We start from the raw sequence: 15214 nt of genomic DNA on the forward strand, positions 1-15214 counted from the left end.
TATAGCTATTGCTTGGTTTCAGAGAAGAAGTCGTTTATGTGAATATAGCCGGATTTACCACATTCAGCCCGCCCCTCAGGCCCCTGGGGGGTCAGCCCCATCATTTGTACAATTTTGAATCCCCACCCCATAGTGATGCTACCAGGCAAATATGAGCAATAGCTATTGCTTGGTTTCAGAGAAGAAGTCGTTTATATGAATATAGCCGGATTGACCACATTCGGCCCCGCCCCTCAGGTCCCTGGGGGGTCAGCCCCATCATTTGTACAATTTTGAATCCCCACCCCATAGTGATATATATATATGCTACCAGGCAAATATGAGCGATAGCCATTGCTTGGTTTCAGAGAAGAAGTCGTTTATATAAATAGCGCCAAATTGACCCCTTATGGCCCCGCCCCAGAGGCCCCCAGGGGGTCAGCCCTATCATTTATACAATTTTGAGTCCCCTACCCATAGGGGTGCTTCTGACCAAATTTGTTCAAATTCCGATCAGCGGTTATGAAGAAGAAGTCAAATAAGTCAATTGTTGACGGACGGACGGACGGACGGACGACGGACGACAGACGCCACGGTATGGCATAAGCTCACCTTGGTCCTTCGGACCAGGTGAGCTAACTAGATCTCAAAGTGAAATTGTATACATCCTGGAAGATAATACTGATTATTATATAACAAATTTACATATTAATACTGGACACACAGACAGAGCCGTGGTTTTATAAGATATTTCTATCGATTCAAGATTCAAAGGCGTAGCTGATATTTTAATCTTCTCCAGATTATCGAGTGACATGTCAGATGCTGCGTGTGTTAATCGCCTTGATGAATAAATGGCAAAATGTTTCATCATCGTAGATTTGTTAGCATCAATGGCCGTGTTTAGACATTTGTGCAGCTGCGCCCCTATGTTCTCTTACTATCAAAGCACCCATATATTAATTCTAAAAGTACGCCCGAAGACTTCAGTCTTTTCAGTGAAGTCGGTTTCTTGTATCATTTATTTTGTTGTTGGCCTATTCATATATATCTCGTCTTCCCTCATGGTTTCTGTCATCCATTTTTTGTTATTATTCATCGGAATCAATGAGACGCTTACACGACTCATGTTTCAAGCATCTATGTGTGTTATAAATGACAGAGAGAAAAAAATCCGCATTTGCCAATTTTCCGGATGTACGCACAAAATTTGCTTTTATTTTTTCTGGACATGGACATAAATTTTAGGAGCGGGATTCCTGACGAAAAACTGATTAATTTGGCCTTAAAGTTATATTCTTATTTCTAACGAAATGTTCCACCACTGCTGAATTAAGTAGTAAATTTTAATGATAATGGTCTTGTTTTGTTTTATAGCTAATTTGAAACAAGTTAGAATGAATTTCAATAGAAATCCAACAAATGATATTCAAAAATGTGACTTCCCTATTTAAACTCTCAAGGGGCAAACATGAGATCCCAGGGTCATAAAATTCACAATTTTGGTAAAGCACCTTTAGACCCTTCCATCTATGAAGAGTATTTAATTCTACCCTATTTGGGTCTTGAGAATTAGATTTTTGAAATTTAAGTTAATATGACCCTTTTTGGCCCCGCGCCTCAGTCCCTAGTGGTCAGACAGTGGCAATATGAACATAATATTCAATAGACATCCCATCCTGATAATCCTAACCAAGTATGTACAATTTAAAAATATGTTTTCCCTATATACTCCATCAAAGGAATCTTTCAACCAAATATCACCAATCTTGACCTTTTGGTTAACTAGAAAAAGTTATTTAAAGGTTTTAAGGAATTTTACCCCTGTGACCTTTAATATGGGACAAGTTCATTTTCGAACACTATGTTCGATCTCATTCAAGGATTTCCTTTCAGCCAAATATCATTACTCTGGGCAGTCTATGCTAGTGAGAAGTCTTCCTTTAAAGTGTCTGTTTGATGGGATCTGGTTCTAAAGAGGAAGTCATTTCAAGGAAATTTGGATATATCTTAAGATATTCTATATACGTATATATTTTGCATTGTCCTACCTTTGCTTTCTTCCTGCATCTCCATTTTGGTGACGTTCCTTCTGGAATCTCATCCTGTTCAGAAATGAAAATCAAAGCTTCAGTTTCGTTTATTTAATTTAAACACTTCCCTTAGAATATGTTAATTTATATGTTAACAACATGAACTATAACTTGAAATTTTAATACAAGGGCCCAAAGGGCCCGAATCTCTCACCTGCTATCCAGTGATTCCAGTTTTACACATAAACATAATAAGGAACAAGTGTATAGATTTCTGGGCCTCAAGGTTATTTGAGGATTTAAGGTGTCTCTTTTAAATATTTTGTCCAATCTATTTTTTTTTCAAACTTAAATCAGGGTCAAGGTCATTTATTTGAACAAACTTCCTAGCCTTCACCAGTGATCACCATTGCCTGTTTTAGCGTGGCAACCCGCCACCCTTACACAGCCTAATTCACTCGATCCGCCACGCATGTAATTGTTACCATACAAAGAAATACATCCCTATTTTGTATCAATTTCAAGCGGAAAACTGATACAGGTGAATTAGGCCTAATTGACGAATCATGACCTCGGTAAGGTGCCTTACCATTATGTTTTGATATGGTCGACTGACCTCTTGATGGCACCTATCGCTGGTAATAATTAATTAATAATAGAAGGTTTACTGTTTTGAACATGTGAACGGGAGATGTGATTGTATGGTTTCAGTTGGGACATCAGAGAAAACATTCTCAAAACGACCAATAATATAAATAATCTCAGAGTCTCTCCTTAATCTCTGTATTCATTATTTAATAAGTGTTATCCAGGTATTTGATTTTCTTTAAATTATTATTAATGATAGATAAGTTAATTAGCACCTCAAGTATATGTGACAATGACAGTTCTGTATTCATATGTTTGAAGGGATCCAACTTAGATCTAAATTCATTTTAGTAAGATAAGTTCAGCCAGATCCTTAATACAAAGCCTTATGATGATGCAATGTACATCAAGCCACGGCATGATACATGTTACCGCGTAAAAGATGGTACATGTACCTGTCCTAATAAGCCAAAATCATTTAGCAGAAAAATTTAATCATTCAGCAGAAAAAAAATTAGTGTTTTTTTTGTTTAAATATCATTCCGTTATTTTCATAAAGCAATTTTGGATCCATTGTGGCTAACTTGAGATGTTCTATTATAATATGCATCCTATATATATATATAGCTTTAATACACCTGTTCACAACGCATGTCTCTCCAACAAAAACTCAAATGTGTCATTTAATTGATAAAAAATACTATCTGTCGAAGGTGTAGCACCTTTAATTTACAACATTAAAGCTAAAGGATATTTCATCAAAAGATGTTTACTGAAAGCGGTGGCTGCTTAGAAATGTTATGTTACTCTAATGGAAGTATAGCATTAAGTTTGGGTACTTTAATTTCTACCTGCAAATTTTTATGATTCTTCATGACTAAATTAGTAAATAAATGCAACTCTGAAGAAAAATGTTTTAAAGACCAGTTCAAAATTATTTCGGCTATTTTAAGTAAAAAATCTATACCTCAGTGGTGCATAGGCCTAACAGCCAAGCTTGCGTATCAAACGCAAGTTAATGGTTTTACCCAGCCCCTGCATATTGCGTTAGACTTATAATTGGATAACGACAGCTAAAAATGTTTCCCGAATTATATCAAGAATGTGTCAATCCTATAATAACGACCTTTCAATATTTTTCAAATTTGGGAAATCTCGAGACCTTTTAGTTAATTGTTCATCAAAACAGCATTATCGAGTTCTCTGCAAGAACTTGCAAAATGAACTTTGACCACCAGGGATAGTATGAACATGTTTGGGATGTTTACGGGTGTACGGGACTCTGTGGCCATCAGTATGTCTTCAGAAGCATTCAATTCTTCGAAAACAACGGTCCACTTACTTTTCCAGAGCAGCGAGGAAAATTGTAGACGTTTTCAAACCGAAAACCTCCCATTCTTCTTTATTATTCGTTCCATGCACACTCTCAACTGTCCCGGGCTTTTTGGTGTATCTCAAAATTTATTAATGAAACGCGAGGTCTTCCGAATCAAAATTCATAATTTTTTTAAAGTCTCTATACCGGACGTTTGGGAAAGATATTTGTGTTTAGGAGTCTAAAAAAAGATATGTGAGATAAAAAAACATCGAGTGGTCATTATTTTTTTCAGAATTGATTATGGAATAAGAAAACCAATATATCATTATAAATATTCAATTATACAAAATACATTTTATCGATTACAATATTGGTATCGAGTGATGATGCAGGATGCCTTAAGATAATGGACTCGCGCGAGTTCTCGCCACATACGAGATTTCAACATCCATGGAGATTTATATACAATATGGCGGCGAACGACATAAAAATGGGATAATTCTTGCACGTCGTCGGTAATTATGAATATGCATTTTTGTCGATATCCTTGTCAATAATCTGAACCTAATAGATTTGAATATGTCCACAAATTAAGTTGTGATCACTATCCAAACACGGGCAAGACTCAAAATAGTTACCTACCAAAAACATTTGTTGACAAACAATGTCAGTTTAGGAAAACGAAATAAAACACTGCAATATAGCTTATCATTATGTACATTTGTGATACCGTGATCAAAACTGTTAGGCTTATCAATAACAGATACATATATTGCAGACGATTTCGGGAGATGGCATTTATACATAGTTCTAGTCAAATATCTTTGTATACATAGAATTCTAGTCAAATATCTTTGATGTTGCTCATTGAAAACACACTCAGATTCTCCGCTGGGTCATCGTAAGAAGTCAGGTGGGTAGTTGATTGACACTATTTTAAACTTCGTACAGGTATATTTTTACAAATTTTAAAAGTCACTGGTGCACTTTTATCAGGCTTTTGGTTTCCTAATTAACTTTCCATTGGTATCAGTGTGGTTAAAACATGGAAGATCTTACTAATATTTATTGCGATTGTATTTACGTTAAGCTGTTTACTGATGATTAATTCACTGAATATCTCAGATTACCCAATTCTGTTCTTCAAGTGAAGGCCTAGGCTCGATCTTTTAATTATAAAATCTCTTTGAGGAGGGCATGTTGTTCAAATTAGACTATAGACATGGGCTCTTATGCTATTTGTATGTGTGGTTAGTTTCGGGTGCACTTTGCACTGACATCCGTAGGAATAGACAAAATGTGGCGAAAACTTCTGTTCCAATGACTTAATTTGCTGAAGAAAATTGAACACATAAAGTAGCCAAACATTTCACATGAATTATTACATTTGAACACCATTTTGACACTCGGTCAAAGATTTTTTCTTGGAAAAAAGGTAGGGGCGCCCTTATTAGGTCAAATACAGTAACCTTTTATGATATATTAATCTACACATTTTATTATATGGTGCCTTGTCTACTAATATATATAGAACCATATTTTTTAACAAAGGTTCCTATAAAAAAAAAAAGTAAATGCTTTCAAATTTATATTTATGTTAAGTTGCTGTCTTTGCTGCGGCTAGATCACTTAAAATTCCTGAGGGTCATTTTTGATTGATCTTCATTGGTATTTGTGCTTCTGTTGTTGAACATTTAAGGATTTTATTTATGTTTCATAATTATACACACCCAGTAATCATGACCATTCTTCATCCTTTCTTTTAGTCTGCCGCCATGTAGAACCATGTGGAGTCTCTGAGGGAATTGTTAATTTATTTCTGCTGCAATAAGATAAAAACAAAAACCAAAAAAACAGAACAACATGGAATTAATGAGAATGTTGAGTGATTCCTCCAAAAGGAGTAGCAAGAAAGGGTCCATCTCTCTGGATGAAGATGAACCAATGAGCAAACAAATGAAGATCCTTTTGGATCGTAAGAAAGAAGAAGAGAAAAACAAAGCCTTGGCACATTGGTCCATTCTGAGGAACTCCATCCGTAGGACAATTGTAGCGGTCACTCAGGCTGACAATAAAGATCGGGTCATTTCACATGGGATCCATCATATGAGGAAAATGAACCATCCGGGAGTTATCAAATCTGTTCTTTACATAGCTGATACCAAGGTAAAATGAAAATAGCCTATTTTTTGTGACTATTGTATTCAGTAAAACATTAGCTTATCTAAAACCTAAGAGGTCTCTGGCCCAGTTTGACTGTTTCATCAACTAACTTGAAATTTTCCGTAGGAAATCATATTACAGATCTTTATGGAAAACTCCTTAACTAAACTTTCACCTTTAAGATAGAATAATGCATTCCTATGAAAAAAGTTACAGAATTTCCTGAATTTTAGAAACGTTGATGAAACCATGGCAGGGTTAAATTCCTATGGTGATGAAGTTAAAAAATGAAGACTTATGTTCAATGGTGGCCATGGCCTGGTCCAGTATGGACCTGAGAAATATTGACAGAAATACTAATTATTAGTGTTACATTTACAAATATCTTACCCATATGTTATCCATGAAACATTTGAAGTGAGTATTTTCCTGCAAGGGATGTCATCCTTGTAAAATGCTAGTAATTTTCTACTTTCTCTTTTAGGAAGAATTTCTCTTTAGTTAATACATCACATTTGTAAAAATAAGCCTGTGTTTCCATAGGGACCATATTTAGAACTATCGATAATTTGTGTTAGATATATATCTTAATTGTTCAAAATTTTGAGTATTTGGTAGAGTTATGTTATATTATTTTGTAGGATAGTCTATCCAAGTTTGAAAATATCCAATTGTTTCAACTCAAATTTAAATTATGGTTTTACTTTTGTCTTCGTTATATAGGAATATGTCACGACAGATGGAAAAAACATCCGAGTGTTCTTAGAAGATGGTCGTAAAAAGGAATCTTACATCCCAGAAGAACCCATTGATAATCTTGTTCATTGTAAACACACAAAACAATATGTTGGATGGATCAGTGAACAAGATGAACTTTTTGTAAGTATAACCCATGGGCTTTTTCTTTGTGAATTTTAGGCTGATAATGGCCATCATTTCCAATTGAAATTATTTCATATTTAAGCCACACCCCCAAAACAATTGCAGTGCATACAAAATTTCCACCCTGTTTCACAAATTTTCTTTTCGAAAATAAGGCATAAGGGCCTCATCCAAACCAATAAAAAAAAATTGTAACCATATTTTTAAAATTTCTAGAATTGGTCATTTGTGAACAGCACAAACCAGCTTGCAGGTCAGGCTTTCAGAAATTTGGAGATTTGCATTCAGATCAAACTATTTTCAAATCCCCTTAATTATAATGCTATCTTTTAGAGTCCATGTTTGCACTGACTTGATCTCCACTGTCTTTTGATGAAACATCTGACAACGTGTATTGAATGATAAAGGCTAAAAGTAAATTTTGGTCAGATATAGTCAAAATATTAGAACTTTTTTTTCTTCATTTAGAGAAGAAATCTTTAATATGAAATTAATTGTTTACTTCTATAAATGGCCCACTGGTATCAATCTTATACATTTTATTCCTTTTTGTCATAATTTCCGATGAAAGGAATGTCTTAGCCATTTTGTCTGAAAATCTGAAGTGAACAATTATTAATATTTTATTTTATATTTCTTGTTTGATTTTGCAGCTGATGAACTCTGAGTTTGAGATTATATCCCAAGCAAGAGTACCGTGTAAAATCAACCTGGCCACGTACAACCAGAGTACCCAAGAATTTATCACCATAGGGCCCGGGTTTATGGTGGTAAGGTGTTGTTACGTGATGTAAAGATTTTATCAATACCAGTATATAAAGATTAACAATATAGAGATGTCAGAACAACACAAATGCCTCACCATTAACCAAAGAGACTGGGGTTATTCAAGGATCTCCCGTTTTGGTTCTGCGGTGTTTGTGAAAATTTTACTTAAAGGTCTTAAAGTTAAATAGCCATAATTCTGGGGAAAAAAAAAATTAATCTACCATTTACAGAACTTGACCTGCATATTATCATTATCTAACCACATACCAAACTAGGATTCTATATTTGTATCTGTTAAAGAGTTAATGAGTGGAAATGTAATTATGACAGAAGGACCACCAAGGGTATTAAACATTACATGCCATCCGACTATAAAATCGAGTAAACAAAAATTGATCACAAATGAAAAAAAAAAAAATGCATTTAATTCAATTCTATAACAAACAAATACTGCTATGCAGCAACCTAGGGTTTAGTCACATCCTTTTCAGCAACAAGTTTTTTCCCTCTAATTTTAGAAATCAAATTGTCACAAATTATGATTTCAGATTGTAGGTGTCTTATCTACTTCAATATTGTCATTTAGAAGGGGCTTCTGCTACTTCAATTCTTAAAGATTAAAAATTAAAATTACTGTTACTACATGTACATGGTAAAATTAGATATTATATATAGATGTAAATTACTTTCTTTTTTACAGTGTTGGGCATTCAGGTATGGAGCAAGGCATCTGATTCCCCGCAAAATGACGAAGATCAGATACAACGATGACAAAACGTTTCGTCATATAGTCCTTGAAGAGACGGCCAGTCGAATGCAGAAATGTTATCTCTCGAAAAACACAGGCATAGTGGTACGTTGTTGCTGTAAAAAACTCTAAACAACATGAAAATGATTGTTAATTATCAGGCAGCTTGATGAAATGTATCAATTACTAAATAATTATTCAGAGATATCTTCCTGAAACAGTTAACAAAGTATATTGTAGATTTTATCATAGAAATAAACTAGTGAATCACTTGTCAGAAATTTTCTGTAAAAATAATTGCAAATTTCACCTTGACTTTGCCCTTTCAGGAAGAAAACAAAAAACAAAATAAAAACATGGAAAGTAGAAATAGAGTTGGCAAAATTATTAATGTGATTTATTAATTTTTTGTTTTCTGTCTGGCAAAACCTTGGAATGTATGTAATCAGATGTTTGTCCTGTTTGTTTTTAGTGCTACAATGTGTTTGAGGGTAAAGAGCTCATCCATAAAAGAGACCTACACGAAAGACTCATTACGGCATTGACCTACTTCAACCCCCTCAAATATCTAATAACAGGAGCCCTGGACGGAACGAGTAAGTCTACGCTATTAAACTTCTAATAGGTCTCATATTGTAATGTACAGGGCTAAAAAAACTAGCTGGAGAGGGTATATATCTATAAAAAAAAATTGTACATTTTCTGTGAGACTTATTGGATAATGATATTATTGAGATTTCAAAAACTTCAATGTAAATTCAAATTATCCAACATCAGAACCTAGTGAGCCAAAATGGTTACTTTACTACCAGTAGTTTAACTGGTTACAAAAGATACATGTTCTGCTCAGGGTTGCCATCCTCTTGAGATGCCGAAGTGGGAGATCTCCCACCAAGGGATTATTTAAAGTGGGAGATTTAGCGCGGCGACATTTTAATGACATAAAACTAGTTTTGTGTAGTGATTTTCAATAATGGTTTAGCGTGATTTAGAGGGAGAATATTTTGAAAACCGTGAGATTTTGTCTCTAGTCACGTGAGACAGGTCTGCTTGGGAGAAAGCTTTCAATATCACGAGTCTCCCATCGAGGACGCGAGAGGTGGCAACCCTGTATGCCTTTAAAAACTTCCTCTTTAGAACTGTTAGTCAAATTCATAGTGTTTTGAAAATTATTGGCATTTTTGCTGTTTTTTCCCCAGTTAAAGTTTGGGACGGCGAGTGGTTTCTGAAGATGGTTTTTGTTGGACATACTCAGTGTGTGAACATCCTCACCATCTATCCGGAGGGTCCGGCGGTGATCTCAGCCAGCTACGACTGCACAATCCGTGTGTGGAACCTCGACTCATGTGATGAGATGGACAGGTATTCTTTTTTATAAATTTTCTAAATGATCAATTAAGATAAGCAACAATCACCAAATTATTTGTTTATCATCCAATTTTTTAAAACACCAAATCTTCAATGAAAGGACAATAGATTTATTTAATATGACCTAAAATACCTTACATATTATCAGTTAATGATTATAAATTTGTTTTTTTTCACTTGTGTGGATTATGGCTTTTTTGTCTCATTTTTGGAAGAACATTCTAATTTGGTGAATTTGGATGAAATTTTCAGGAGTATTGACTGCAGATTTTGTGAATTTGTCTTTATATGAAATAATTTCAACAGGGCCCTTGATTGGCCAAAAAAAGCCCTCAGAAAACCCTGAAAGTTGACAAAATTTGAAAATGTGTTAAAGAGCTTTTTGAACATAATGTATATTTCAAGACTTTAAGAAACGTCACGTTAAATAACTGACTGTTATCTTTTCAGAGCAACATTGGAAACTGCTGTTGATGGGTTAGTTGCAGAGCTGAACTACGATGTGTTCTTTACCTATGCCAATAAACAAGTGGACTTGTGGAAGATCCAGCATCTCTACAACATCTTTACAGCCATTGGGTGAGTGATTTCTAAAAATAGTTTAAATTTCATCTTCATTGATTTTTTCAATAATTGCAAACCAAGTTACATCAGGTTTTCCCACATAGCTGACCTGTGACATGTAAAACAACTATCCTTATGCATCTTAAAAATTGTAAGACACGAAGGAAATAACACCATTGTGATGTTATGAGTTATGATATCTCAATTAATATCTGGCCCAACTTGAGCATGCTATCTGTGTATACACTGTCCAATCAAAATCAGGTAATATTTCTTAAAGAAAAATTACCATAATCTATGTACTTGATATTTTGCAGCCAAAGAGTAAATAGCATCAAGCAGACGACACATCCATTTTACCCGATCCGTTCTCTTGTTGTGAGCCGAGACTGTAGTATCAGGTTGATAACGCCACCTAGTGGAGATGTGATGACGACACTCTTGTTGGATCCATCGGTTGGGATTGTTGATGCTGCCTATGCCGTCGCTGAAGGTAAAATTGTATAAAATGTATCCCATAATACTACACAATTAATGTGTTTCCTTCAAGTACTGATATTATATAAGTCCACACACAATGTGTCATCCTCGGAGCCCAGGTGACAATGACATATTCAAAATCATGAAAAAAGTATTTATACACTTAGTAACATGGGAAAAAAAAAGATAAATTTGAACAATATATTATTTGAACCACCAAATTTCTTTATAAATACAGGTGTTCCAATAGGTGTTTTCATAGTCAACAAATAGATTTATTATAGGATTAGGGGGTAATGCAGTAGTGTAGATATATAGAGGATATCTAACAGTGTCTTCAGTAATACCAAATATATTTCACGAGTAGGGCTAATATTTTGATATTTTTCACGAGTGCGCAGCACGAGTGAAAAATATCAAAATATTAGCCACATAATAATTAGTTTGATTGGTCAAATCAGCAAAAGTGATATTTTTCACTAGTGAAAAATATCACTTTTATAGAATGAATAAATAGCATTCTATATCAGTTCAAAATTCATCCCCAGGGAACAAACATATGTGTGGATGGTCTCTGTAGAGAATTCCAAATTGTAGCCAGTCAAAATGATCTTGGTTGGAATTAAAATCTTATACATGTCTGTGTATACAGATTTCCAGATTGACAGAATCCAGTTTAAACAGAGTTTACAGTACATGTATTCTGAACCAAATCAGGAAATGATTAAATATATCATTGATTTCAGTGTCTTAATTAACATTTTTTATTTCATTTACAGAGAAGTTATTTACAGTTGTTGGGAATGGGGACATCTATAAATGTCGGACCGACGTCAATCCCGCTCAGGTGGAGGCTGTATGGAAATGTTCAAACCCCAGAGGTACTTTTATACTTTTAATTTCAAGATTGTCTTTCTCTGACAGAAGAACTCAGATTTCTATCTGTGCTATGGGAGGATATTAGAGTTTCGAAGATTCTGATTGGATGGGATCTTCCTGTATAATCTGGAACAATTCAAAAATTATAAAGAGATTTCAGCAAAACTATGGGTAAAAATCAGATTAATCCCCCAATTTCACTCCAAAACTATCCCTGTTTTAAGATGTGTGGTTATTTTTTTTGTTTTAAAGTTGGAAATCAGTTGCTTTTTAAAAAAAAAATCTTCTAATCACCATGTGAGTAACCTAAGAGGAAGTATTTAAGATTTTAAAAGCCTCCTCCTCCTGAAGTGGTAATATGATAATAAACAATTATTTTTTCAAACTTGACCTCTGATGTTTTCAAACTGTTTCATTTATGACTCTTGACCTTTGACCCAACAGAAGCATGTAATTACCTCCTGATCTACGAGTACGTGCCTGACTTCAAGAGTGATGCGTGGGCAGCATTTCGTCGTGGCCTTGCCACGAAGAGCATCAACCAAGCTACTGACTCAGAGGAGCCCGTCTCTAACAATCGCACCATCCTCCTCGGGGGTCGGAAGGACGGCTACATCTGTGTCTTCAACTTTGAGACGGGTGATGTGGAATTCCAAATTGATGTGAGTGCATGGCCATCATTTGATTGTATTATTATAACAAACCAACTTTATTGAACACTAGAATAAAAAATAAAACACAAATAATTTCAGACTAATGCAAGCTAAGTTGCTCTGAGAAAGAGTATGTTTATCAACTGACAGCTGATATTTCTGAGCCAAAAGAAAGGGGGGAAATAATTTTTCTGAGGTAAACAAATTATTCCTTCTAAATTTTAGTTCCTCTAAGACTTGGAACTTTTACCTGGATATGACCTAGATTTGTATGATTTGTTTTGACAATGAAGATGCTAATTATATGCTTTTGATTTTGGAACGCCTGGTCCTATTGTCTTTGTATACTTATCCAAAGATCTTTCATTCATATTTTCACAGTTTTATCAATTCCTAGTTGTATTTATTGTTTGGTTTACTCATTAATATCTATTTTGCTGTTTCTGTAAAACATAGATCTTCATAAAATTATTTTTGATGTTATATAATATATATACAGGTAAGTCATATGTGTCTATAAAATCTCATTGTGTGTCTAGGCCCACGGTGTGAAGGGTGTGCTGAGCATGATAGCCAACTCCAAGGAGGATCAGCTTATTTCTGCAGGGAAGGGTAAGTCTTTTATCACTACAGGTGTCAATCATTATAGCTATGTAGCTATTGGCTGAAATATACACATCAACTTTTAATGAACCAATGAGTATATTCATAATAAAATCACTTGGGTCATTACAGTATGATCCAGAAATTATCAAAATAGTACATTGATATTAGTGAAAAATTTTATATTAGAAGATGAACTTTGATAGTAACTCCGGTGATAGTTTTTATTAAGGAAAGTCTAAAAAAATCTTATCAGCTTTTCCAAGAAGGTATGGTGTAAGAAAATTATTGTATTTGAGCAAAAATACTATTGTATATTTGATATAATCATCATATTTCCTTTGAATACAATAATATTTCTTCGGAACACAATGATAATTTGTTCTGACACAATAATTTTTTGTTCTGACACAATAATATTTCGTACACTTGCAATAGGTATTTTGTTTTAATGCAATATTTGTTTTTTATGAAGTCCATTCCCAGCCATCATAAGAAAGTCATAATATACAGTAATTTTTGTGTTCTTTCATGTAGTTATTTTTTACTTTTATTTATGTAACATTTTTCTCTCAGATAACATCATAAAAGTTTGGCGCCTATATCCGTATGCCCAGGAGGCACTAGCTCCGCTATTACTGTTCTACTGTAAACACACGCCCGTCCACATGACGATGCTGAAGACAAATCTATGCGTAGCATTTCAGGATCACTCTACTGCCACGTACAGTATCGTTATATACAATCTCAAGGATAGAAGTAAGTATGAGATGGAGACAAATCTTTTTTAACAACATTTCAGTATTTTTTTTTTTTTTTTTTCTTAGAAATTTTTATGTAGTAATTTAGCTTGGTTTATAGATTTGTTGGTTTTTAATAGATTAAATGTTTTATTGAACCTTTTTTTTTAGTATTTCTATTTTTGGATATTGGTTTTATAATGAATATGTAGTGTACTAGCTAGAAATCATTAGAGGTTCATTGAGAAAATTTTAGAATCTCGGTCTTCTGAAAACATTTATTTATGCACTTGGGTACATGTGTCTTAATACTTATAAAACAAGCTTTAGAAAATAGCTGTAAGTTTAAAGCATTACAAATTGTTTTGGTGTTTAGTTGAAATGTTTCAAAGAAACTTTGAAAATACAGCTTTCATTTTTTTTCCTTTGATAAGCCTCCTCTAAATTCTATACATGCCATAATTAACCTAATAAATGCATTTGTCTTATAAAGACATTTATTTTAACTCTTTGTTTTAAAGTTATGAAGACAGATTTAGAAATTGTATTGGCTAGCAGTCGTTGTTTCTAATATCAAGGAATATTTTTACATGAGACTTTACTGAAATTATTAATCATGATATTCTCAATCTGGACAATTATTGACACAAGATTCTGAAGTCTTGGAGCTAATTCTAAAAAAGATTCATGCTTCAATGCCAGAGATGCTGAAGTGTGTTTTGAATACTTTTTTAGATAACAGTTCGGAATCGACCAAACTTATTCACTCTAGTAAGTGACACTTGTCAAGGAAGGATAACACACTGTTTTATATACACAGTTTATGTGACTTTTCACCATGTAAAACTTGAATTACTTCCCCTGTATAGCAATTATCTCCCTTTTGTTTGATTACCTCCCCTGTATCACCTGTGACAATGGCACACAGCATATGGTGGTTGGTTGCAATACACAGTTTTTATATGTCAAGTGAATGGTTTTCACATGCCTCCATCTTTTTGAGATTTTTGTCTTCAGGAACTTCTTTGATTGATATAAGGACTTACAGATGCAACCTTCATGCATAATTATTGAAAATAATGATGATTTTCTTATGAAGATTTCCCTATAAAAAAGTTTCAATCCTTGAAATTTGAACTGGATAATTCACATTTCCTGGGTGAAAATATAGATTTTGATAAAAAAAAATCATGACTTGATAAAAGAATATTGTATATAAGTAATATGAAAGAAACATATTTGTTTGTTGATTTATATATATTTTTTGAAAAATGACATAAAAAGATAAAATCATAAAGTAGCTCTATCATTTTTCTGTTAATGTACATGAGTAGTTTGTTACATAGCAGCATATGGAAAATACTGCGAGGATGTTAAATTAAATGTACTTGTCATGCAGAACATGGAATAGTAACATCATCATTAAAAATATTTTAAAATATTGAAAA

At 33.8% G+C, this 15214-nt stretch overlaps 2 protein-coding genes across 4 annotated transcripts in view; one reads left to right on the forward strand and one right to left on the reverse strand.

The window, feature by feature from the left end:
- Positions 1-4044, reverse strand: part of LOC117338354 (sodium- and chloride-dependent GABA transporter 1-like) — a 41518-nt gene extending 37474 nt beyond the window's left edge. Inside the window, exons 1-2 of the mRNA XM_033899679.1 lie at positions 3943-4044; positions 2031-2084 (exon numbers count right to left, since the gene is read on the reverse strand). Of these exons, the coding sequence (XP_033755570.1) occupies positions 2031-2084; positions 3943-3996 (108 nt within the window). The 5' untranslated portion in view covers positions 3997-4044. The remainder of the gene's footprint in view (positions 1-2030; positions 2085-3942) is intronic.
- A 308-nt stretch (positions 4045-4352) lies between these two features.
- The window catches only part of LOC117337644 (WD repeat-containing protein 97-like), a 30213-nt gene continuing 19351 nt past the window's right edge, over positions 4353-15214 (forward strand). For 2 of the 3 annotated variants that reach the window (XM_033898731.1, XM_033898732.1), the window contains exons 1-13: positions 4353-4433; positions 5685-6084; positions 6805-6960; positions 7617-7733; positions 8432-8584; positions 8952-9075; positions 9679-9841; positions 10298-10426; positions 10729-10904; positions 11671-11772; positions 12215-12432; positions 12963-13035; positions 13603-13785. In XM_033898731.1, coding sequence (XP_033754622.1) covers positions 5782-6084; positions 6805-6960; positions 7617-7733; positions 8432-8584; positions 8952-9075; positions 9679-9841; positions 10298-10426; positions 10729-10904; positions 11671-11772; positions 12215-12432; positions 12963-13035; positions 13603-13785 — 1897 coding nt within the window. In that variant the 5' untranslated portion in view covers positions 4353-4433; positions 5685-5781. Of the gene's footprint in view, positions 4434-5684; positions 6085-6804; positions 6961-7616; positions 7734-8431; positions 8585-8951; positions 9076-9678; positions 9842-10297; positions 10427-10728; positions 10905-11670; positions 11773-12214; positions 12433-12962; positions 13036-13602; positions 13786-14501; positions 14538-15214 lie in introns of all 3 variants that reach the window. The other variant, XM_033898729.1, reaches the window with a different exon arrangement.

This window comes from Pecten maximus, chromosome 11 (genome assembly GCF_902652985.1).
Source record: "Pecten maximus chromosome 11, xPecMax1.1, whole genome shotgun sequence".
NCBI classification, from domain to species: domain Eukaryota; kingdom Metazoa; phylum Mollusca; class Bivalvia; order Pectinida; family Pectinidae; genus Pecten; species Pecten maximus.